General features: G+C 40.2%; 1 protein-coding gene across 11 annotated transcripts in view; it reads right to left on the bottom strand.

Moving 5' to 3' along the window:
- The window catches only part of KMT2C (lysine methyltransferase 2C), a 283,231-nt gene that overhangs the window by 168,944 nt on the left and 88,596 nt on the right, over positions 1-25,691 (bottom strand). For all 11 annotated transcript variants that reach the window (XM_061587632.1, XM_061587631.1, XM_061587633.1 and 8 more), the window contains exons 4-6: positions 24,820-25,029; positions 22,551-22,696; positions 14,670-14,779 (exon numbers count right to left, since the gene is read on the bottom strand). In XM_061587632.1, coding sequence (XP_061443616.1) covers positions 14,670-14,779; positions 22,551-22,696; positions 24,820-25,029 — 466 coding nt within the window. The remainder of the gene's footprint in view (positions 1-14,669; positions 14,780-22,550; positions 22,697-24,819; positions 25,030-25,691) is intronic.

The following is a 25,691-nucleotide window of genomic DNA, read 5'->3' as shown; positions in this document are numbered from 1 at the left end:
ATGAAAGAAATTTTCTAGTTTGGATTCTCTGTAGAAAGAGTAGTAACACTGGCAAGAAGCAAAGTAAGAAGAACACCAACAAACATACAAAAATGTAATTCTCCATTTTTGGAGATGACAGGTGTTGACACCACTCATCATATGCTCAGTGGCACATGTTACCAAATTCTTCCAAGCTACACAGGAAGTGAATTGGACTGTGAAAGACCAACCCAAATTGTGTTTGCATTTTGACAAATGTGTAGGGCAGTACAATATCTCAGACAGGAGGTCAGGTCTCCTCCTCCCCTGCTGCATTCACTATAGCTGCCCAATCTCCCTGCTTTTTAAAGTTTGATAGAAATAACTGTTGGCTATAGGTACATTCTTAAACCGCAAGGTGTTTTTTTTACCTATTAGTGAATAGTATCTGTATTTGTCTGGGTTTCTGCCACTTCTGTACCACACTCTTACCAGGTTATTGGTAAGTTAAGGATTCAGATGGAATAAATGAGACTGAATGGCGACAGTGGCATGGGTTTAGGAGAACCATTGGAATGGAAGTTGGATTTTGTTATTATAGAGTAAGTACATACCCCCTTTCCTCCACAGAAGCCCTAATATAAATGGAGAGAATCTTCACAATTATGTAGTTGAGTCTAAATTAAAAGCACATGAAGAGAGGTTTTTCTTAGCAACTCTTTTTCCTAGAGATCCATTCAGGCTGGAGCATTTTTCTGGGTTTGTAAGGCCAACTGGGCACATAGCAAAAGATTTGGACACTGGAATCATGATAATTCAGTTTAACATAAAGTAACCAACATAAAGTAGCCTCAATTACTTTGCAGGGCTAGCAATGATGTGAGCGAATTTGTCTTCCAATTTCTAAAGTCTATGCTGCTTAATTATTTTAGACATATAATGTCAGATTTCAGATACTTCAGAAGTGGTCAGCAATTTAATGCTAGAACCCATGATGAAAGAAGGTAGCAATACTACAACCTTGATTTGTCCAATTAAAAAAGTGAAATGAAGTGTATAGAATACCAAATTACCACATAGTGCTTAATAAGTTTGACATTTTTGCAGTAGACAAAATAAATGAACTGCCAATGTTAATGCATGGAATAGATCTAAATAAAATTAAGAGAATGTGATTATGAGCCCCTTATACTAGTATGCAGCGCCTGGCTTCTAGCTCTACTTTACCTGCTTCCCAAGTATTTTGACCTTTTTGTTTTTCATATGAGTGAACACTGCTGCCAGGGCCGACCTTTTCTAGAAAATGTATCCATCACAAGAGTTCAGATCTGACAGAGAACATTTTCATGATGCCCAAGGCAGTCTGATGTAATGGATCCATAATCAAAAAAATTTTGTTTAAACTATTAAAATACAGCTCTTACCAATCAATCCAATAAATGTGTTTTAATATACTAATAATTCTGCAATTGATTTGCCCACATGATATGAGTTCTGAGCATACAGAAGAACTGTTCGTTGTTTAGAAATCTGTAGTGAATGCTGCTGTCACCTTTCCAGAACAAGGGTAGTCAACATGGTACCCATCAGATGTTTTGGAGTGGAATTCCCATCAGCCCCAGCATCGTGGCAAATGGTAAGCAATTATGGGAGCTGTGGTCCCAAACATCTGGTGGACACCATGTTGGTTACGCCCATATTAGAACAATGCTATTTGTATCCCATTTGTGTCTCAATGCCGGTGATGCTGGTGCAATCAGCTTATGCACAATTAGTAATATGCACTGCAGGTTTATGCATACTAGTTTTTATCTTCTGCAGTCCCCTTACCATACTATGTATTCTTCCACCTGATTCTCTATAGTTAAGGGCCAGCATTTATACAAGGCTACTCCTATGTACTGAAAAGCACTCCTGTGCTTGAAACAACCCTGTAATATAGGCAACTTTGATTACACCTGTATTATACAGATTAGGCAGGACCAGAGTGGGCTGATGAAACATATCAAAGGCTGCTCAGTTCAGCTAAAGTGGGAATATTCAGCTCATATCTCATGATATTAATCAAATCACCTTACTACATCACATCTATAAATCCTTTGTTCCTCTAAAATATATATAAGATTGAGGAATTATTCTTTGCATCCCTTTTCTTTTAACATTTACTACTGATTGAGAAGCAACACACTGCCTACTTAAAAATACTTTATCTGCTATTGTTATAGCTATATTAAAAACTTTTTGCAACTGTAGGTAGTTAAGAGAAAATTAGTTTCTCATAATTTATTTGTATATGCAACACAGCTTCATGCACAGCTAGTTTTATTGCCTATCATTAATAGCCAGTTTCCCCAGCTGCTGATTCACATTTGGAATGTCAAAAAAACATTTTCTAATGATAGTCAAATTTTATTTATTTATTTATTTATTTGTTTCATTTTTAAACCGCCCATAGCGAATAGCTCTCTGGGCGGTGTACAAAAAGATTAAAATACAAAATATCATAATAAAATCAACAAACAATAATAAACACAAACAAGGAACAACAGAATATAAAAGTTAAACACATTAAAATGCCTGGGAGCATAGCCAGGTCTTAACCTGGCGCCGAAAAGATAGAAGCGTAGGCGCCAGGCGTATTTCTTTGGGGAGGCCATTCCACAATTCGGGGGCCACTACAGAAAAGGCCCTAGATCAAGTAACTGTCCTCAGGGCTTCCTGATGAGTTGGTACCCGGAGGAGGGCCTTAGCTGCTGAGCGAAGTGACCGGGTAGGTTCATAGTGGGAGAGGCGTTCCACAAGATATTGCGGTCCCACGCCGTGTAAGGCTTTATAGGTCATAACCAGCACCTTGAATCTGGCTTGGAAACAGATAGGTAGCCAGTGCAAATGGGCCAGAACAGGTGTTATATGTGCTGACCGGCTGGTCCTCGTCAGCAGTCTGGCTGCTGCATTTTGCACTAGCTGAAGTTTCCGAACTGTCTTCAAGGGCAGCCCTACGTAGAGCGCATTACAGTAATCCAGCCTAGAAGTTACCAGAGCATGAAGAACTGAGGCGAGGTCATCCCTGTCAAGATAGGGGCGTAGCTGGGCTACCAACCGAAGATGGTAGAACGCATTCCGCGCCTCAAGAGACAAGGAAGGATCGAAAAGCATCCCCAGACTACGAACCTGTTCCTTCAAGGGGAGTGTAACCCCATCTAGAACAGGGTAAACATCCACCATCTGAACAGGGAAGGCATTCACCAACAGTGTCTCAGTCTTGTCTGGATTGAGTCTCAGTTTATTAGCTCTCATCCAGTCCATTATCGCGGTCAGGCAGTGGTTCAGCACATCCACAGACCCACCTGTAGAGGATGAAAAGGAGAAATAGAGCTGCGTGTCATCAGCGTACTGGTGGCAACGCACTCCAAAACTCCTGATGACGGCACCCAGAGGCTGCATGTAGATGTTAAAAAGCATGGGGGACAAAACCGACCCCTGAGGGACTCCACAATGGAGAGTCCAAGGTGTCAAGCAATGTTCCCCAAGTACTACCTTCTGGCGACGATCCGCCAAGTAGGAGCGGAACCACTGCCAAGCAGTGCCTCCAACTCCCAACTCCGCGAGTCTCCCCAGAAGGATACCATGGTCAATGGTATCAAACGCCGCTGAGAGATCAAGGAGAATCAACAGAGTCATACTCCCTCTGTCCCTCTCCCGACAAAGGTCATCGTACAGGGCGACCAAGGCTGTTTCAGTGCCAAAACCAGGCCTAAAACCGGATTGAAACGGATCCAGATAATCGGTCTCATCCAAGAGCGCCTGGAGCTGGCCGGCAACCACCCGCTCCAGAACCTTGCCCAAAAAGGGGACATTCGCCACCGGTCTATAGTTGTTCAGGTTATCTGGGTCTAAGGAAGGTTTCTTTAAAAGAGGTCTTACTACTGCCTCCTTGAGGCTACTAGGGACTACTCCCTCACTCAAAGAGGCATTTATCACTTCCTTAGCCCAGCCGGTGGTACCAGTCCTACTAGCCTTCACTAGCCAAGATGGACAAGGATCTAGCACAGACGTGGTCGCCCGCACCATTCCAAGCACCTTGTCCACTTCCTCAAGCTGCACCAACTGAAACTCATCCAATAACGAAGGACAAGACCGTGTTCTGGACACTTCAGTGGATTCATCTGTCATAACATCAGAGTCTAGGGCGCGCGGGAGCGATCGTGTCAATAGCCCGGGTCATCTCCATATTCCACAGTTCGACCAAGGCCTCGACAGGAGCGCCAGTACTATCAGCCGGAAAAACTCCCAGAGCCCTCTGAAAACCAATAGGATCCATGAGTCTCCGGGAGCGGACCAACTTAATAGGTCCTCCACCCTTGCAGAGGGAAAGAGTCGTCGTAAGTCTAAAACTCAACAGGCGATGATCTGTCCATGACAATGGGGTAGATGAAAAACACCCCACCTCCAGATCACCATCTCCATGACCAGTGGCGAAGATCAAATCAAGAGTGTGACCCGACACATGCGTTGGGCCAGTAACAAATTGAGACAGCCCCATGGTTGTCATGGAGGCCATGAAGTCCTGAGCCGCCCCAGATAAGATAGCCTCGGCATGAACGTTGAAGTCCCCCAACACTACAAGTTTGGGGGACCTCAACAACACCTCCGAGACCATCTCTGTCAGCTCAGCTAGGGAAGCTGTTGGGCAGCAAGGTGGACGGTACACCAACAGGATTCCCAGTCTGTCTCCTTGGCCCAGCACAAGGTGGAGGCACTCTAGACCAGTCGCCGTCTGGACAGGATGCCTGGTGAGCGAGAAAGTACTCCTATAGACCACAGCGACCCCGCCTCCCCGGCCCTCAGATCTACCATAGTGCTGCACCGAATACCCAGGTGGGCAAAGCTGAGAGAGGGCAACTCCTCCCTGCTCACCCACCCAGGTCTCGGTTATACATGCCAGGTCAGCACCCTCATCCACAATTAAATCGTGGACAAGAGAAGTTTTATTATGTACCGACCTGGCATTCAAAAGCAGCACCTGGAGATCTAAGGGCAGGCTATTGTGTCACTAAACAAAATGTGTCACTAAACATCATCAGTGAGTATAGGAGATGCATCCCAAGACATAATTTATGCAATTTTTTTTAAAAAAAATCTAGAATCCAGGTTACATGTTTTTTACATTCATTTAACATATGGTCACCAAATTTTAATTACAATTTATAGTCATCGGATGACAACCCAGCTGTGCCCATTACATTCGGAACGGACTTCCACTTGCACAATGGGACTTTCCCTCCTTTTCCTTCCCTCTGCAGCTCCCCATGTTCCCCCAAATATGATCTGGAGGGTTGGTGAACCCTCCAATGCAGATTTAGGGGGGCATGGGGGCTACTGGAGGCAGAAGAGGAAAGGGAAGTCCCATTATGTACACTCATATAATGTTGGATATATCCCAGTAAATACAAGATACATGTTTGAGCAAGTTTACAACTCAACAGTACCTTTAATTAGTTTGTTCTTGACCAAGGAGAAGACAAAGAAGAAGAATTCAGTAACAAAATTCATTCAAGGGGCAAGCCCATATTATATTATCTGATATTACCATTCAGGCTCTACATGTATCAGTCTTGCATCACATAGTGTGCTTTGTATACAACAATGCTATATACACTTAATTTAACCTATAACAGCTGTCTGGAATCTCTTCTCCACTCACCATATATTACTGCTCCAGCTTTTCTGGTAGCCTAACAATTTAATATATAATAGTGGAATGTCACGGGAATAACATCCAATTCTGGAATGGATTTCTCCTACCTAATCAACCAGAAACGTTTGTCATGGCATATCCCATTGAATTTAATGGAAACTAAGGGCAGTATTTATGTTTACTTAGGAATAAGAGCTATCAGGGTTCAATGGGGTTCACTCCTAGGTAAGTGGGTAAAGAACTTCAGCCAGTCTTGATACAACCCATAGAGTTTACTGTCTCCCCTAAGAAGCTTATTTCTACTCTAATTCACTTTTTAGATTTGTTATTTATTAGATTTATATTCCACTCTTCAACCAGAAGGTTCCCAGGATAGTACAACATAAAATATAAATGTATAAATCAATACAAAATCCATAAAACAATAATATAAACCAGATATCAAGAAACAGAAATATTAAAATATCAAGAATCAGGAAACAGAAAATACAAATCCAACGGCCAGTCCAAAAATTCTCAACTAATACCATAAGCCTGAAAAAACAAGTTCATTTTGAGCTGATGCCTAAAATGTAGGGGAGATAAATTCTATATCTGGGATGCTATAACAGAGAAGGCACTGCTCTGTGTCACTGTAACATGAACTATAGTTATGATCAGGGCTTGTACTGCAGATCTTAAAGCCTGGGCTGCCTGGTAATAAGGGAGGAGGCCTTCCGATACTTGGTTCCTAGGCTATATAGACCAATATCAACACCTTAAACTGACCCTGGTAGCAAACAGGCACCCATACAGATCCATAAGGATAGGCGTAACATGATCCTACTTTGCTGTGCCAGTCAGTAACTTGGCCGACATGTTCTGCACAAAGAAATATCCTTCTTTTTAAAAGTCTCTCAAAGCAGCTTATGAAATATTCTCAAAATAAAATCACACTCTAATCTAGGACAGGAACAGAAATTATATGGCTACCCTATAGAGTCAGGATCATTAAGGCAGCATATATTGCCAGTGTTTGGGGGCATCACTGGTTGCAACAGCTTCCACCAAGGATCTCAGAGAATGGGGCTGAGCAGCTAAAACTTACTCAGACTGTGATAAAGACAGTCTATCCTTGCTGGCATATTTATGGATATATGGACTCTCAAGTAAGACCTGCATGGCCATTTGTTACTTTAAACAAAATTAAGAATCCTGTATTACTATGCCTTAAATTTACAAGCACTTACTCAGAAGTAGCTCCACTTCTGTCAACTTTAAGAGGTTATTGTTAAGTCAGATGCTTCAGATCTTCAGTCAGGATAAAAGCATCTATCTCTTGAACAAACTGGAATTTGCAAACAACTATGACTATGGTCAGTAAATCTAACACAGTTTAATACAAACCTGCAAACACTTTGGGAAACAGTATTTGCCATTACCATCAGGGCCGGTGCTAAAGGGCAGCCAGGTCAGGCCCTGGCCGAGGGCCCCTAGGGCCACAGAGGCCCCTCAATAGGGTGGGGGAGGAGTAGCGCTCCACTTCTGCGATTCGTGGCAGAGTACTGATCACAGAGAGAAAGCTTCCCAGCCGCCCACGTATTCGCTGGCTCCACCTACCTGTCTCTCCTGTCTTTTGCGGCTGCGCGGGCAGGGCTGACATTAACCAAGATGGCAGCCAAGGTTTCCCTAAAATGCTGATGCTCCTGCTGTCATCTTGGTTGATGGCAGGGATGCGTGTGCATGCCATCAATCAAGATGGTGGTGGAGGCTTCAGTCCCTTACGGAAACCTCTGCCACCATCATGGTTAATGGCAGCCCAGCACACACAGCTGCAAAAGACAGGAGGGACAGGTAGGTGGTGTGCGTGCACACATACCGAGGCTCAGGGCAAGCTGGTGCCCAAGGACCCCGGCATGCCTGGCACCAGCCCTGATTACCATAATACCATTTCACCACATATCTCTTTATTAGGGTAGGTTTATGAAGACCGGCCTAATATAGACAACATGTTGAACAGAAAACTGAAGCAGACCACGTCAAAAAGATGCCTGAAACTGCTCTTGAAATGACATGTAGGGCCTCACTCAAAGTAGCATACTAATCCTTTAATGAAATACAATCCATCACAGATGCCCAAATCAATGAAATGTTGAGTGACCCAGCACTCTAGCCCAAGTCCTGCCCAAAGTCACCACCAAAATTTACTGCAAAGCCACATCCAAATAGCATCCAAACACTGAAGGATAGCTTGGGCTTACAAATTGGCAGGTACATTCAACACCTGTGCTGAAGAGCAAAGAAGCTATAAAGCAGGTGCTTGGTGAGGGAGCCATCTCAATCCCCTACTTCAGGCCTTTAACAACTTTAAAGGAAGTATCTGAAAAGAAAGGTAGTGCTTGATTTTGGCCACTATTTTTTTAAAGAGCTTTGTAGTAAATTTATGCAAAAATAAAATAAAAAAGTTTTAAACTAATGATAATATGTTAATTCAGGGTGGCTCACAAAACAGCTTTGCTAAGTGCTAGTGGATAAAGGAGGCCTACAGGGGAAATCCCTGCAGGAACATAGGTCCTTTTATGTGTCTCTGATGGGCCTTTCAAGCTTTTTTATTTGTATTTTTGTGATTTCTCTGTCGGTTTCTCTCTGGATGCCCTCATCTATTCTGCCTCTTTCCAAAGCATTTAGGCTTCTAAGCACCCACTGTACTTCTGATTTTATTCAGCGTCAAACTTTCTTTGAAATGTCTTTGTAGCAACAACCTCTCTTCCTTCATTCTAGTACCCTGACATACAAAATGTACAGTTCAAGAAAGGGAGCTTTTCCATAGCACTAAAGTTAAGAAAAACAAGTGAAAACTCTTACAAGACTGCCTCTGCTTTCCTACTTCATTGCCAAGAGTGCATTCACACAGAATATTTCCTACAGGGCATTCTCTTGGCACAGTACTAAGAAATCAGAAGCAGCACTTCAGTGAAAAGGAAGAAAAAAGAAGGGTTGGTCAGAAATGAAGCTATTTTTCTTATTGGTTAACAGTGCCAAAACATCTTAGGATGAAATAACCCCATACTGCCTGCACCTGTGAAACAGGCAGGCAAGTATATGGCTAGAATTCAACCTGGAATAACCAAAAAGTATTTTGTAGACCACAGCAGCAGTCTGTCAAGGCAAGGAATCTACAATGGTACTTTAAGCATATCTGAATGAGCAGGGTGGATTGCAATCCAATACACACTTACCTGGGAGTAAGTCCCATTGAACACAATGGAGCTTACTTCTGAGTAGACATGTACTGGATTGCAGCCCAAGTCACTAAAAAGAAGAAGTTAAAAACAGAATGAACCTACTGATACTAAAATTAATTTGGTGTGGGTTTTTTGTTTGTTATTGTTCAGTTGAACTCGTATACCTTTCAGTGTCCTGTGATATTTAAATGTTTCTTCTGCATCAATTGTGAAATCTTAATAATGTGCAAGATTTGCTTCTTTGATATTCAACTGAATTTGTAGAATGGCAAGTAGGTATATTACAAAAGAGAGAGAATGGTGGTGATGGACACCTTTCAGCAAGAGTGATATGAGCATACCTTTTGGACTGGGACCTCAAAGTGCAAAATAATACACCAAGCTGGATTGTGACTGAACATGCAGCATTGAACAGATGGGTAGCACTGCCAATGCATTCTCAATGGAACTACTCCCAAGTAAGTAATAGAAGGCTAGCAATACTTATTTACTGTCAGAGACATCCTCTACAAACTAAATGGATGAAACAAAACAAAATGCTATTTTTCTTATTAAGCCTCGTTTATAATATGTACATGTTTCACCAAGCATTTTAGAAGAACAGGCCATCTGCTAAATTCTTGGCATCCACTGGTGAAAAAGCATAGAAATAAAGGACCTTACCAGGCTCAGAAGTAATTTAACAGACTTGCTCAGGGGAAAAACAGTATCTTTAGTCATCACAAACTTCCCTGAAGCAGAGTACTGTGGGTTGGCCAATCGTTTTGATTAGCAAGAGAAGTACAGTATGTCCCTTGGGAAAGTGTAACACTCTGAAGGAAGCCATGAAAAAACTATAGTGGAACTATTCTGGTGATTTACCTCGATTAAAAAATGCATAGTATTATAACTGCAAAACAGCATGCCCTTTTGAAGGAAGTCTATATTTCTCAGTTCACATGAGCATGGAACCCAATTCCCTGTAGACCAATTCCATACCACACCAGTAACATTTGTTGAGAGGAATCCCATGTGTCAGCCATGAGCATGGGTGTCCCTACTCCTACCAGTATCAGTGCCCTGAAAACAGAACACAAAAAAATCTTCTAATAGACCCACACTAAGTACTGATATCTCTGTAGCAAGGTATAACACCACCATAGACAACTTATGAAGTAATATTTCAAAGAACTTATTCCAGGATATCAAGTGGTAGTTAAAAGAGCACACCAGGAAAATTATTTTTAGACTTTAACTTTTGCAAACTAATGAAGGGCTCCAAAGGATCTATTTAAATAAATTCAGTGTTTCTGAATGATGCTTCACCTAATCCACAGCAGTGCAGTTATTCAGAATTAAGCTCCACCACTAGTAAGCTATAAAACCATTTTTATTTCCATTACACAGTAATAGCTTACTGCAATTATGTGTGTGGTTTCTTTAAAAAAACATAGCTTATAATTTTTTATTCATTTACTCATGTGCTCTCATGTTAATCTTCTTGCCCCATTAGGCAAGACATAAGCTCAAATATTACAGCTTGCCAATCTTGTCTAAGAGACAACCTTGATATGATTAGTGTCTCAGTAATCCTTGAAAACCTATACTGATTTATCTAGCCTATAAAGGATTATGGGTTGAAAGATTTGTCTAAAATCCAGAGGGTGATCTACTGAAATCAATTATCACTATCTTAAATTTATCAGCAAAACTAAAAATAATGGTTTTGCTTCAATTTCAAGAACATTATCCCAAACTGAGACTTGAAAAACCCCAATTTCCTCTTTATCTATCCATGCTTCAGTACACCATAACAACATGGCAACTTAAAGGCAAAAAACTGGTAGAAAGTATTATTAAAGCTAGATTAACTAAGCACATAGAAGAACAAGCCTTGCTGAAGCAGAGCCAGCATGGCTTCTGCAAGGGAAAGTCCTGTCTCAGTAACCTATTAGAATTCTTTGAGAGTGTCAACAAGCATATAGATAGAGGTGATCCAGTGGACATAGTGTACTTAAGACTTTCAAAAAGCGTTTGACAAGGTACCTCACCAAAGGCTTCTGAGGAAGCTTAGCAGTCATGAAATAAGAGGAGAGGTCCTCTTGTGGATAAGAAATTGGTTAAGAAGCAGAAAGCAGAGAGTAGGAATAAACGGACAGTTCTCCCAATGGAGGGCTGTTGAAAGTGGAGTCCCTCAAGGATCGGTATTGGGACCTGTACTTTTCAACTTGTTCATTAATGACCTAGAATTAGGAGTGAGCAGTGAAGTGGCCAAGTTTGCTGATGACACTAAATTGTTCAGGGTTGTTAAAACAAAAAGGGATTGCGAAGAGCTCCAAAAAGACCTCTCCAAACTGAGTGAATGGGCAGAAAAATGGCAAATGCAATTCAATATAAACAAGTGTAAAATTATGCATATTGGAGCAAAAAATCTGAATTTCACATATACGCTCATGGGGTCTGAACTGGCGGTGACCGACCAGGAGAGAGACCTCGGGGTTGTAGTGGACAGTACGATGAAAATGTCGACCCAGTGTGCGGCAGCTGTGAAAAAGGCAAATTCCATGCTAGCAATAATTAGGAAAGGTATTGAAAATAAAACAGCCGATATCATAATGCCGTTGCATAAATCTATGGTGCGGCCGCATTTGGAATACTGTGTACAGTTCTGGTCGCCTCATCTCAAAAAGGATATTATAGAGTTGGAAAAGGTTCAGAAGAGGGCAACCAGAATGATCAAGGGGATGGAGCGACTCCCTTACGAGGAAAGGTTGCAGCATTTGGGGCTTTTTAGTTTAGAGAAAAGGCGGGTCAGAGGAGACATGATAGAAGTGTATAAAATTATGCATGGCATTGAGAAAGTGGATAGAGAAAAGTTCTTCTCCCTCTCTCATAATACTAGAACTCGTGGACATTCAAAGAAGCTGAATGTTGGAAGATTCAGGACAGACAAAAGGAAGTACTTCTTTACTCAGTGCATAGTTAAACTATGGAATTTGCTCCCACAAGATGCAGTAATGGCCACCAGCTTGGACGGCTTTAAAAGAAGATTAGACAAATTCATGGAGGACAGGGCTATCAATGGCTACTAGCCATGATGGCTGTGCTCTGCCACCCTAGTCAGAGGCAGCATGCTTCTGAAAACCAGTTGCCGGAAGCCTCAGGAGGGGAGAGTGTTCTTGCACTCGGGTCCTGCTTGCGGGCTTCCCCCAGGCACCTGGTTGGCCACTGTGAGAACAGGATGCTGGACTAGATGGGCCACTGGCCTGATCCAGCAGGCTCTTCTTATGTTCTTATGTTCTTATGACCCAAACTCCATTGAGGATTGAAACATTCTATTAAAATTCCCTTGAGGCAGGAGGAAAACCACAAAACATATTCAATTTTTAATAAAAAAAAGAAATGATCTTGTACACAGGAACTTGATACCATTATTTTGTTTCAGTAAGATATAAGCCACTATAGATAGCACACCCAATCATTCAGGGATTTACCTGCAAGGGTAAATTAAGTAGCCTCAGTAGGACAGGTGTTATATCCCTAGCTTAAAAAAAAAAGATGTGCTCACTTGTCCAGCACTTGGCAACGGTCCTGCCACTGAAGAACATCCACCCCTATCTGTGGAGAATTTTGTCAATTCTATGCAACCTCCAGTTATTGGCCAGAAAACAAGGAAGGACATGATGGCTTCTGTCACGAGACAGAGGAATTAGGGCTGCTGTGTTGTATTGTTGTAATCTATTTTAAGCTGTTTTAAACATCATTTGAGTGAAAAACTCTTTAGAAGATGTTTTAGAAAACATCTTCTAAAAATGATTTGGAGGTGCTCATCCCTTCAGTCAAGCATCTTAAAAAATTAGTGTACACAACAGCAGGAACTTGAGTGAAAACTATACTAGAATAACTGATGTATTGAAACAATGCTGTCTGATTAATCATGAAGCTGTTTTAAAAAATATATTCATTTTAACACATGTACCTAAAAATGCAGGGGTGGCAGATGCTTAGAAGAGGCATTCCTTCTTTTTCTATGCAAGAGGGAACATCTCTTCTGATATGGTGCCTGCTGTCATTCATGCATACATAAAAAGGAAAAAAATGCTAATTTCTTCAGAACTATTTTATTCATATATAAATTTATGTAAATATAATCAAAGTCCATATGATTAACCAACTTAAGATTTTTTGATCGAGTAACAGCCATAGCAGTGTGTCATGGAGGCCTGTGATTCAAAGAACAGTCCTGAGCCCTTAGACATACAATGAAGAAGGTCTTTTGAATCCTGCCGAGGATCATAAGGACGAGAAAAACAACTTCCAAATGGAACAGAAATGTTTTTGCCATATGATACTCATGGCAAGCCTTCATGGCTTCTCACATAGGATGTAAAAGTTAAATAGTAAACAAAATTAGCAACATTCAAACTGCATATGTATGACTTTCCTACACATCCAAACGTTCTAAGGACAGCTACTTGTGCACATATAAAATCCTCAATGCTGTTACCAGAACAGTAAAATTCCAGTACAATTCTAAACTAAGACAGTAAAATGTTATACTACCACACTTTTACAATTGTTTTTTAAAGCCCCCCCAAAATGGTATAGAGCCAGAGAAAATATCAGCTTATGAAAAAGTTTAAAATATCTCAAAAAAAGATTAACAAAAAAAGTTTTAGTCTTCCCCTTAGTATGACTGTGAAGTCACTGTATGGATAAATAATTTTAAATTTATTCATAAAGGTATTTCTCATTTCCCCCGCAAAATCATCATATCTCACTACAACCTCACTTGTTCCCCAACAATTATTTTAAAAGAATGTGTGAACCTGTTTATTGCATTAGTGTTCACACTTACTAAAACCCAATACAATATCCAAGCAGGCAAATCTGCTGGATCAAAATCTTTGAGTGCTTCATAACACAGAAACCACCTGGAGTGCTCATTTTTAAGATTTTCCTCTTTGAGCTTTGATAGTTGGGAGGAAAAATGGGAAATGACTATGTAGTTGTCTGGCCTTGGGATACATTGACTACTCTTGAAGGACACAACATACCATGATTTATAGTGACCCTAAAAAGTCTGTATGAGCTTTGTGCTTACATACTCCCTGCTCTCTTCTGCCATGGGTGCAATGAGTTCAAAAACTTTGCTTCCATTTTAACTTTTATCTAAACCTGACAAATTGTGGTTTATTTTAAGTATGATTTGTTTAAAATAAGCCATCTTTGAACCATGAGTTATGACGCTGGCTTGTTTCCACAAGCTATAGTTGAGATCAGCCACAGTTTAGGATTCCAAAAGTAAATTGTGACTAATAAAAAAGGAAAGTGAAGATTTCAATCTCTTCCTCACAGCCATGCCAGAGGAGTAAACGGGATGTGAAAGCATTTGATCTCAAGGTTTGCACAGGCTCATTCCTGTCACAACACAGCACGGATGATCGTGATGTATGAGCAGAGTGATACAGTTGCATTTCTTGGGAACATAAATAGTACCATTTAGATCAACAGAAGTAAATCAAGTACCAGCTAACTCCAGCTTTTTTCTGAAGGCTTGTCCACAGAACAACTTTCCAGCAGGCTTTGCTAGTGAAACATTATCCTCTTTTTCTCTTTATGGGTTCTACCACCCAAATTATTATTTGCAAAAAACACTTCATATAAAGGAAACATATTTTGAAATAATAAAATTCAAATATTGCTACTGCATTAGTGGTGCATTTTCAGCATTTATGGGTCTTGAGACTAGAATGACTATTTTAAAAGACTTAAGAGGCATGGAATCTTAATTACTTTGAACTCACTTTTGTGCTCCCTGAGACAACAGCTTTGTCCACGCTCACTGGTAGATACTCTTCAGTCTGGCAAACTCCCAGTGACCATTCCGCACAGCGGTGATGAGCCCAGCAGTAACCTAACATGATGATCAGCAAATGAATGAATTAGTTTTACAGCTTTTTCCTAAAAATACTTAACAAAGGGGGGGGAATGTAAGATAGCTTCTGCTAAACTGACAGAAACCAACAGAAATTTTATTATTTTAAATTAGAGAACTTCAAATCTCAAATTCCAAGTAGCTTATGTTTGCAACACTTGGTCTGCAAGCATTTATAGCAAGGTAGGGAAATAAGTTCTCTCTCAGGACACAATTTTATGCTTTGATTGAAAGATTGAATAGAGATGCAAATCTGTACCTGGGTAGCCTTCCCATAGCCCCATTTTATTTCAATCTTATTCTGCTCTATAGTATATAGTGTAAAACTAAGTATTTTATGTTAAATGACAATTGACCATATGGGAACCATATGTAAGCCGCCTTAGGTTTCTATCATGAAAAGAGAGGTATAAATGTAATAAATAAATAAATAAAACTGCAGATTCAGTTTTTAACTTTTTATTTGCAAAACAGGACAGTACAAAAATACAGGTAATATAGGAGACTGTAATATAGCAAAATTATTAGACAGTTCAAGTTTACATGCAAGTGATCTACACATCTCATTATGTCAACGCTTATCCCAGAGTATCATTTTATAGTGTTCTGTGTGTAGCTGGTGGTTTTGAACAAATGGTACTTCTACTGAGTAATTAAACAGAACAATACTATATATCCCAGAATTTATTTTTCTCTGTTTTTCCTTTAAATCAGGGTGAAGAATCTTTTCCAGTCCATGGACCTCATTCCCTTATAGGCAACATTCTAGGGACTGGGTATCAGTGGTGCGGTCACAGACAAAAGTAGGCAAAACAACAGATGTGACTTTTACCTTTTCCACAGTAGACTACATTCCAGCCACATAAATATCAGACATTTCTACACATGCTCACACTCCATCCAGGTAGTAAGCCAGAGGCATTATCACAATTAAAGCACCTGTTCCAAAAGGGGGGGTCTGCTGATGAGGAATGTAGCCTGGAGAGAATACTGAGGACTAGAGGACTGCATTCTGCTGCCGCACCGTTTAGATGAATGGAATTGCTTTGTCAGTTTCTCTGGGAGTACAATATTCAACACTTGATGACATCATGAGTCCACTATGAGATCTGTAGAGTGCTTCCATTGCCTAGCTATTTCTATTCTTGTTGCAATCAGCAGAAAACTAAACATCTCTTTAAGAAATTAGTTCTTTTTATCACCATCAAAGATGGAGAGAAGGCTAGTTTTGAATCTAATAAAACTTTGTCCCGGTAATTGATCAGTTAAAAAAAATACTCTCTTCCAAAGGTTTACTGGCATCCGAAATCTCCACCACATGTGGTAAAAGGTGGCCTACATCCCATCCACAATCTGCATCCCCTACATTATCAATACAGTTTTAAGGCAAGTGGTGTGAGGTGCCACCAGTATACACTTTTAATAGAATTTTTGTACACATGGAACAACGACTTAAGTGGTTTCTTTTGCCATATCAAAGTCCATATTTTATAACTATTTCCACATCACTCTCAAACTAAGCATAGTTTCCATGGACTCAGCCGGAATTATGCATATGTATCAGAATCTGATTTTTTATACCTGGTGCTAGACTGCAAAACCAATTTTTCAGCCAAGTAAAATACTAATAGCTGGATTGCTAACCAACGGGATGAAACTATACTATTCCAAGTATCAGCAATCAACAAACTTTTGTGCCTTGCAGTTACTTCTGTATGTGGATCCCCAAGATAGGGACCACCTTCTTATAACAAGTCTCATTCTGTGGAGCTCATGGCATTCAAACTCTTGTCTATAATTATCTGCATTAAGAAAAACAAGGGATGACCCAATATTGGCAGAAGTGAGGATATATGTGGTACCAACTTTTTATATCAAGCTTCCAAATCTGCAAAGAGGTTTCCTACCTTCTCTAAATGTATGAGGGTCTCTGACAGAAAGGGAAACCTCTAACTATGAGAGTGGCTAATGGACATAGTTCCATTTTTCTTTTACAGTGAACATCAACATTACCTGCAATAAAATCATGTTTGTAAATCTGCCCCAATTGCCATTTTTAAAAAACAGTGTTACTAGGAAGGCCAACTCTAATCTGTCAAAGGCTTTGCAATCATGCATCAAGAGATAAGGTAAGCAGCCAACCAGGAGTATTACTGTAAAACACAGCTTTCAGCTGCTGTCTAAACATGTCAGAGAGCTGCCTAAGAACATAAGAACATAAGAAGAGCCTGCTGGATCAGGCCAGTGGCCCATCTAGTCCAGCATCCTGTTCTCACAGTGGCCAACCAGGTGCCTGGGGGAAGCCCGCAAGCAGGACCCGAGTGCAAGAACACTCTCCCCTCCTGAGGCTTCCAGCAACTGGTTTTCAGAAGCATGCTGCCTCTGACTAGGGTGGCAGAGCACAGCCATCACAGCTAGTAGCCATTGATAGCCCTGTCCTCCATGAATTTGTCTAATCTTCTTTTAAAGCCATCCAAGCTGGTGGCCATTACTGCATCTTGTGGGAGCAAATTCCATAGTTTAACTATGCGCTGAGTAAAGAAGTACTTCCTTTTGTCTGTCCTGAATCTTCCAACATTCAGCTTCTTTGAATGTCCATAAGTTCTAGTATTATGAGAGAGGGAGAAGAACTTTTCTCTATCCACTTTCTCAATGCCATGCATAATTTTATACACTTCTATCATGTCTCCTCTGACCCGCCTTTTCTCTAAACTAAAAAGCCCCAAATGCTGCAACCTTTCCTCGTAAGGGAGTCGCTCCATCCCCTTGATCATTCTGGTTGCCCTCTTCTGAACCTTTTCCAACTCTATAATATCCTTTTTGAGATGAGGCGACCAGAACTGTACACAGTATTCCAAATGCGGCTGCACCATAGATTTATATAACGGCATTATATCGGCTGTTTTATTTTCAATACCTTTCCTAATTATCGCTAGCATGGAATTTGCCTTTTTCACAGCTGCCGCACACTGGGTCGACATTTTCATCGTGCTGTCCACTACAACTCCGAGGTCTCTCTCCTGGTCGGTCACCGCCAGTTCAGACCCCATGAGCGTATATGTGAAATTCAGATTTTTTGCTCCAATATGCATAATTTTACACTTGTTTATATTGAATTGCATTTGCCATTTTTCTGCCCATTCACTCAGTTTGGAGAGGTCTTTTTGGAGCTCTTCGCAATCCCTTTTTGTTTTAACAACCCTGAACAATTTAGTGTCATCAGCAAACTTGGCCACTTCACTGCTCACTCCTAATTCTAGGTCATTAATGAACAAGTTGAAAAGTACAGGTCCCAATACCAATCCTTGAGGGACTTTCTACAGCCCTCCATTGGGAGAACTGTCCGTTTATTCCTACTCTCTGCTTTCTGCTTCTTAACCAATTCCTTATCCACAAGAGGACCTCTCCTCTTATTCCATGACTGCTAAGCTTCCTCAGAAGCCTTTGGTGAGGTACCTTGTCAAACGCTTTTTGAAAGTCTAAGTACACTATGTCCACTGGATCACCTCTATCTATATGCTTGCTGACACTCTCAAAGAATTCTAATAGGTTACCGAGACAGGACTTTCCCTTGCAGAAGCCATGCTGGCTCTGCTTCAGCAAGGCTTGTTCTTCTATGTGCTTAGTTAATCTAGCTTTAATAATACTTTCTACCAGTTTTCCAGCCTATTTTGGATGAACCTAGCTTGGTCAGGTTTAATACAGGCTGGAGACACAATATTTAACCTAGCAGTCCATATGGCTATAAAGATCTTTGCATCCCAATTTATTAGGGTTATAGAACGGTTATATGGTTCTCTAAATATTTTTGCCCAGTTGAAATGTTAATTATCCTTGAATTCCACATATCCAGGAGGGAACCATCACCAAAGTATCATTAAAGAATCCACAAGCTGAGAAACCAGTAATTTTATGAACTTCTTTGAGCAGTCTCCTGCAAGTCCATCTAGAATCAGGAAATTATAAATGTATTTGTCTTCCCAAGACTTTGTATCTTCCTCCAAAACTCTCATTTTCTATGAAACTCACTCCAACTTTAACCAATCTGCTTCATCTCTAGGTTATGTGTCTCTATGATGTGTAGAGTGGAGAACAGAAGAAGTGAATTGGGAGCCAATGTCTCCCGTCTTATGGAACTTTCCCCTTTTGATGTTTTAAAGTGATACCTTTCTGTTTTAAAGCATATCTTTTATAAACAGTTTGCAAATAACTTTTGAACTTTGGTTGCCAAACATTATTTTTGACTGAGATGCCACATAGCAGTAAAAAAGTCCCCTAATTTCCAATGTTTTTAATTCACTTCATTGTTTCAGCAATTCCTTAATGATCTTTTTGTAACCCAGTTTGTGTTGCTCCTCTAGTTTGGTGATGGCTACTTGCAGCCCTTGTTGCTCGTTTTACTAGTACCCTTTTCATTTATACAGGACCCTCTAATCCTGCACTATTGTCCTGCACTATTGTCCAGAAAGCAATCTGTCTCTGCCATTAAGTAGTGCTTAATGTATTATTTTAATTTATTCATCAAGGTTTACCTTTGTAACAACACTGGATCCAGCCTCCAGCAAAATGTAATAGGCGGTTTCTCATAGATTCTGAAGGTCATAACTACTTAGGTGTAGCCTGAGACCATGATAGAACCGATGTGAGAATCCATCACCACCTAAGGCCACCCAACAGAGGGCTGTATATAGTCTATACAGGCATATGTATTATATCTAGATAAATGAAGAGTAAAGTTGCAACTATAAATTTAGTAATTGCCTCAATAAAGCCACAAGGTCACACAATTTAAAGTACTTTTCCTCTTTCCAGGAGCCCCACTTCTATCTAGTATAGAGTCACTTACAAGGTTAAGGGGAAGGGGCATAACTCTGTGGTAGAGCATCTGCATGCAGAAGACCCCAGGTTCAAATGCCAGCATCTCCAGGTAGAGCTGGGAGTGACTCCTTGTCTGAAACCTTGGAGAGCCACTGCCAGCCAGTATAGACAACGTTGAGCTAGATGGACTGTTGAATCTGACTCAGTTCAAAGCATCTTCCTATTCCTTTCTAAGGGTACCATCTAGAAGCCCCTCCCCATGTATAAAGCTGCCCCATACTCTAGGGCACCTCAAAGGCATGGGGAGTGGATGTTGTCTTCGCAATGATATTCAATTTTGAATTAAAAGAAGTTGTGAGGGGCCCTAAAGGGTGATAATTTCCCTTAAGGAACTGGTTAGAGGGCAAATGGTCACAATAGATTCAGGATGCTGTGGAAATGCAGAGCAACTACAGTTGTCAAGCAATATCTCACTCTAGACTGAGTAATGATCTATAAAACCAGCAATGTTTTAACAATTTGTCTTTCCTTTTCTTACAGTGAATTTCTTGGAAGTAAAATTTAGCTGGTTGAACTTTTAATACGCTTCATATTTTCTACTGAAGTACACAGCCCTTCCATGTTTACTGAATATACTTTCATAGCTTCCATTTATTCATATAAAAGTCAAGCATACAGCATGCCATATGAAACTTCCCAACTGAGATACCTATGTCCCACCCAATACCGTCTTTTAATAATTAACCTCCTGTGTTGTTCAAGAGCAGTATAACACGTAACCAAACAGCTGGAAACAACTTTAACACAAGGGTTGCCAGCCAAGAGAGAAATCTTTCGAGTCCGAGCTCGATTAGCTACTTGTTTTGGTGGGATACATCTGAGGGGTGTAACCTACATCTGGGATCTCCCCTCCCTGACAACCTGGTCACAGTGGCAACATATTAATTTGTGTCTTGGCAACCCCTAAAACATGACTTTGTCCTTTTTAAAAATTTCCTGCTCCAATCAGAGATGCTATCAAATAGGGCAAGCTCTATCTCATCTCCTTCATCCTCTGGCTAAGAGATTCTGTTGCTGGCCACAAATCAAACAAGGCAAGCATGTGCTTAGCATCCTTGTGGAGGCACAACAGGATATGTTGTTTCACTCTCAGTCACTATGAGTTTTAATAGTAATCCCATCTATACATAATCCCTACATCTTGGAGCATGTATGTGTAGGGTCTTAAGGTTCTGTGCATCTCAGGGCTCAAGTCTTGAGAGATCAGGACCTGTATAACATCACATTTGATAGATTCAGAGGCCCTCAAGATGTGGCAAAATACCTGAAAACCATCTTACGAAGAATCCAATCACATCCAGGCTGTCTGCAGACTCTCATATACTATGAGCACAAATTTAATAATCTACTGTGGTTTTCAGTGTCTTTCCACTTTACTGCAGGTCCAGCATGGTTTTATATATCAGTTGAATTTTCCTTTGATGTTTGACGCCCAGCTCCATAACCAGATCCACTGTTTCTGCTATTTCCAGAGATTTTATGCTCTGGTGGTTTATTAGCAGAGGCACAGTAAGCAGTGAGATCATGACAAAGTTGTTTCAGCTGATTAGCAATCTGCACCATGGGCTCCCAACTCCAGTCACCGCCTGCCTTACGGACTGCTTTATGTACCATTGTGGGAACCCAAGGATCTCATTTTCTTGCAATGGGAGGAATTCCTGCTACATACTACAATCAAAGCTTATACTTCTACAATTCCCATTCCAGTGTCAAGCATTAAATGTATATACAGTAGACAGGGAGATATCAAACTAGACTTCTATACTTATTCAGCAATGTCATCTCCCCCCCCCCCGACTGTGACTGATTTTCACATTAGGAAGTGGATTCCTTTCCCTTGCTGTAACTGAGCAGCCTTCCTACTGGGATGTAAAAGGTAAAGGCAGTTCATTGTTGAGTCAACCACATCATTTCTTCATCATCATAACATACAGGCCCAAGGAACTGTTTAATTTCAACTATTAGTGGTCTGGTTCCTCAGGACAGATGCCATTTTGATGGTACACTATAAATTTTATTATAATTTAAATTCAGGAAAAGTTAAATGTGCTTACAAATCATTTGCTTCAAATATGCCTTTGATAAGTACTCAAATGCAAACCCGAGTCCTAAAACTCTCAGAGGCAAATTTTGGTATGCAAGTTCTGAATCCATATTGTTTATCTTGCAAAAATCAATATTGTCCTCCATATTATTATTGAAGGGCATCCATCAGTGGTAGAGAATAAACCTTGCATGCATTGTGTATTAGTATGCATGCAGAAGATCCCAGGTCTATTCCCTGTGTCTCCAGTTTATTTATTTATTATTTGATTTATATCCTGTCCTTCCTCCCAGCAGGAGCCCAGTTAAAGGTACGTTGAGCAGCAAGGCTGGAAAAGACCTTTTATGTGACACCTGGGAGAGCCACTGCTAGTTGGTAGTAGACAGTACTAGAGTAGGTGAAGCATTGGTCAGTGTAAGACAGCTTTATATATTCACATACATGTACACTACAAAGTATTCTACTACCAAATACTTAGAGAAACTACAGTAATAAAATCAAACATTTACAGATGAACCAAGTAATGAATAGCTTGACATTTTATACAGAACAAAATTTTTGTTAAAGTACACTGCACACTTAAAGAAGGACCTTGAAATATACAGCCAATAATTCAATATTTGGCTAATTCACTATCAGTGTTATGAAAGAATAGGGACAACATTTAACCGTAAACCAAAAAGAGTCATAATGGTGGCAAAAGAGGTAACATCATATCTTTACCACAATTTCTCCTTTTAAAAAGGGGGGAGAGAGATTCCCAAAGATTGGAACAAAATGTAAAATATGCAGTGTTTTGAATTGATTTACATTCTGGCAATACACTACCTGTTGGCTCAAATAAGGCTTGGACATCAACGTCATCTGGTAAGCCAACCATTTTGAGTTCATCCCAGAATTTGTCTACCTGATCATCAGGAGTAGTTTGAGTGCTTATACTTCTACAAGATGTTATACTCTGATGAGGCTTCTCTCTGTATGGAAAAGAAGATTTGGGTAAATAATTGCAGTTAGTGTAATATGGATTTACATAGTTACAAATTTTTTTTTAAATACATAGAAAAAGGAGAAATATCTGCAGATTTTCGAGCATGTGACACAAGTGTATCAACCAAGGACTTGAGTACACTCTAGATTAACATGTCTCTTTATTGTGCATTATTGGTTCACATTGCTAACTCATTGTCCAAAATAAATGTAGCTTGGCTTATTCTGGGGCTACTGCAATTTAGGAAAGATATTTGACATTTTATCAGATCAGCTTCAACTTCTAATGGATTCTGAGCAAATATTCTCCACTGTCTAATGAAAACAATATGTGATTTGGAAAGGGAGATGACTGCAATCTAAAGAGATGTTAGATACACCATAACTGGGGAAGGGGGGAAGGGAAGAGACGGAGATAGAGAGACGTTATACTGCATCTTAAAAGGCTGCTACCGGAGTAGACAATGCTGGGTCTGACTCAGCATGTCAGCTTCAAGTAAGTTAAATGTGTATTTTTGTTTCATTGATGTCAAACTGAAAATGATTAATGTGCTGACAACTTGGTAATTTATTTATATAGAAGATGTGAGCATTCAGGCTTAAGGATGACAGAACTAAAACTGACATATCAAAGGAAAGTAAAAGAAAGTATATTCATACATATAAAAAAACTACAGAATTTCCAATGTGATATGTAAGTTTTGATCACCCAAATTCTCGTTAAAATGGTCCACCTTAAGTCCCTTTGAAAGGCTGCTTCATTTTGTTTTTGTTTCATTCCTCACTTTACTGCTTCATTCTACTGGCAGTGGTCCAGGGCTAGCCACCAATCAGAGAGCTCCAACACAACAATCCCTTTAGTACCTAAATTTGGATACCAGCCAGCATGGCACTTGAGTATGATTACATCACCATCCTCGTGGGACAGAACTTGTTAGCTGTTCCAAGCTAAATTAATTTTGCACTTCCTATAGGCTACAAAAATGTCTACTAATCAGCCAGCACCACAGAATCCAAAGAGCAGTAAAGCAGCCCTTTAAGGAGCAGTCTACTGTGTGTAAAAATGAAATAAATTGGAAATTCCAACTATATTTTAAACATCTGCAGTACTTCACAATGATAAAAAACCCTTTTTAATCAGTATGTGGTACTGAAGGGCCATAACTCTGTGGCAGAGCATCTGCTTTGCATGTAGAAGGTCCCCAGTTGACCCCTGACATCTCCAGTAAAGCTGGGAATGTCAGTGTAAGCATACTGAGCTGGATGAACCAATGGGCTGGACTCACTTATCATTATTATAACATTTGTTAGTCGCATTATATAAAAAAGTGTCAAACAAACTTAACAAGATAAAATATAACATATAAAAGCAATTTAAAACAATGTGCAATACAAGATACCTAAAATGCTCATCCAACAATGTAATAGTAAGGGCAAGTCAAACCCATTGCACTAAACGGCAAGTACCACCATAGAGGCCAGCTTAGCTACCAAGGGCCTGAGTGAAAAGGTTGGGAAGGAGATGCTGTGTCCCTTTCCTGCCCTCCAACCCAGAGCAGGAGTGTTCAATCCTGCTGGGGTCTGCTTTTCAAAGGAGCACCCCTTTGCAAAGGAGCATCCCGTAGGACTGAATTCTCCATTCGCCAGTGGGGAAGCACACTGGCAGAGCAGATCTCTGCCGCCTCCCCATCCAGCACTCTATCACTTGAGAGCCCAGGACTGCACTGGGCAAACTGATCTGACCTGGGCAATCTATGGCTGTATTGATCCCATTCATCCCAAGCCTGGATCCCTCCAAATCAGCCCAGTTTGGTTCGGGCTTTGGCCAAATCCAGTGCGCAGACATATATTTTGCCTTTACTGCTTTCTGTAGCACTTCCTATTGACAAAACCCTTCTTATATTTTATGTCATATTGTTCTTTGATTTTTAGCACCTACTTAGGCAATGAGGAAAAACTTGAACCTTATACTACCATGTTAGAATAGCTTTTCTTAAAAATGCATGTATACCACTGTATTTTGTCTCAATGTACATTTACTTACAACTAGACAGATGACTAGAAAATGAATAAAAACACTTTTTATTCTGCCAAGGAAAGAAAGGCTTACTTCTTCTGTCCTCTAGATTTGCGAAGGACTGAGCTTTGCCTTGGAGTACTCTCACAAATGCTGTCATTGCTGTCACCAGTTTCAATCTTATTTAAAGACTGGTTGTTCCACGGAGCAACAAACCCTGGTGTTGGACTGAATTGTTTAAGTTCTCCTTGTCCTAATGAGCTCCGTTCCCCACAGTAACAAAAGGCGCAGAGCTGTTCACTGCTAGAGAATAAGAAAAAAGGGAAATTTCAAATGCTGTTTTTGAAAAACAAGATAGAAACAAAGAAATAAAGTAATCTCTCTAACCAATTTAATATTAAATACAACCAGTAAACTATTTGAAAATTTAAATTCAAGTTCATTTTTTTCCCTATTCCCATAAAGCATGTCATAAAAATTAGTAATATTATGCCAAGGTTTCTCAAACTTTCTGAACTGACTCATATCTCCTACACTACCATCTTGAAGACCGACCCACTCAAACCACTGTCTAAGATGCTCTGATATCCGAGACAAAATCCGAACAGCACAGTTGTGCATAGTAAAAAGGTTCTATATGTTAAGTAGCTATTTGCTACTATTTAACACCATCCAAAAGCTGCCATTTTACTTGTCTTATGGTGAGCATGGCTCTGCAACCAAGTTAGGCAAAGCAGTGTATAGAGATCCAGATACATAAGGAGATAAAGGGGCAAATGCCCAACCCTGAAAAATGCCCAGTTAATGTCCAAGTGTATACCCTCAGGTATTTCCTATTCTTATACTGTGAATCACTGCCAATGGGTTAACTGTTATGGCAATTCTCCAAATAACTGATGGAGTGCTGGAATTCCATTGAGAGGTATGATATGCATGCACTTTTCAGGGCAACACACTCCATTAGT

This window comes from Rhineura floridana, chromosome 10, assembly GCF_030035675.1.
Source record: "Rhineura floridana isolate rRhiFlo1 chromosome 10, rRhiFlo1.hap2, whole genome shotgun sequence".
Lineage (NCBI taxonomy): Eukaryota > Metazoa > Chordata > Lepidosauria > Squamata > Rhineuridae > Rhineura > Rhineura floridana.
This window is presented reverse-complemented; position numbering and strand designations above follow the sequence as displayed.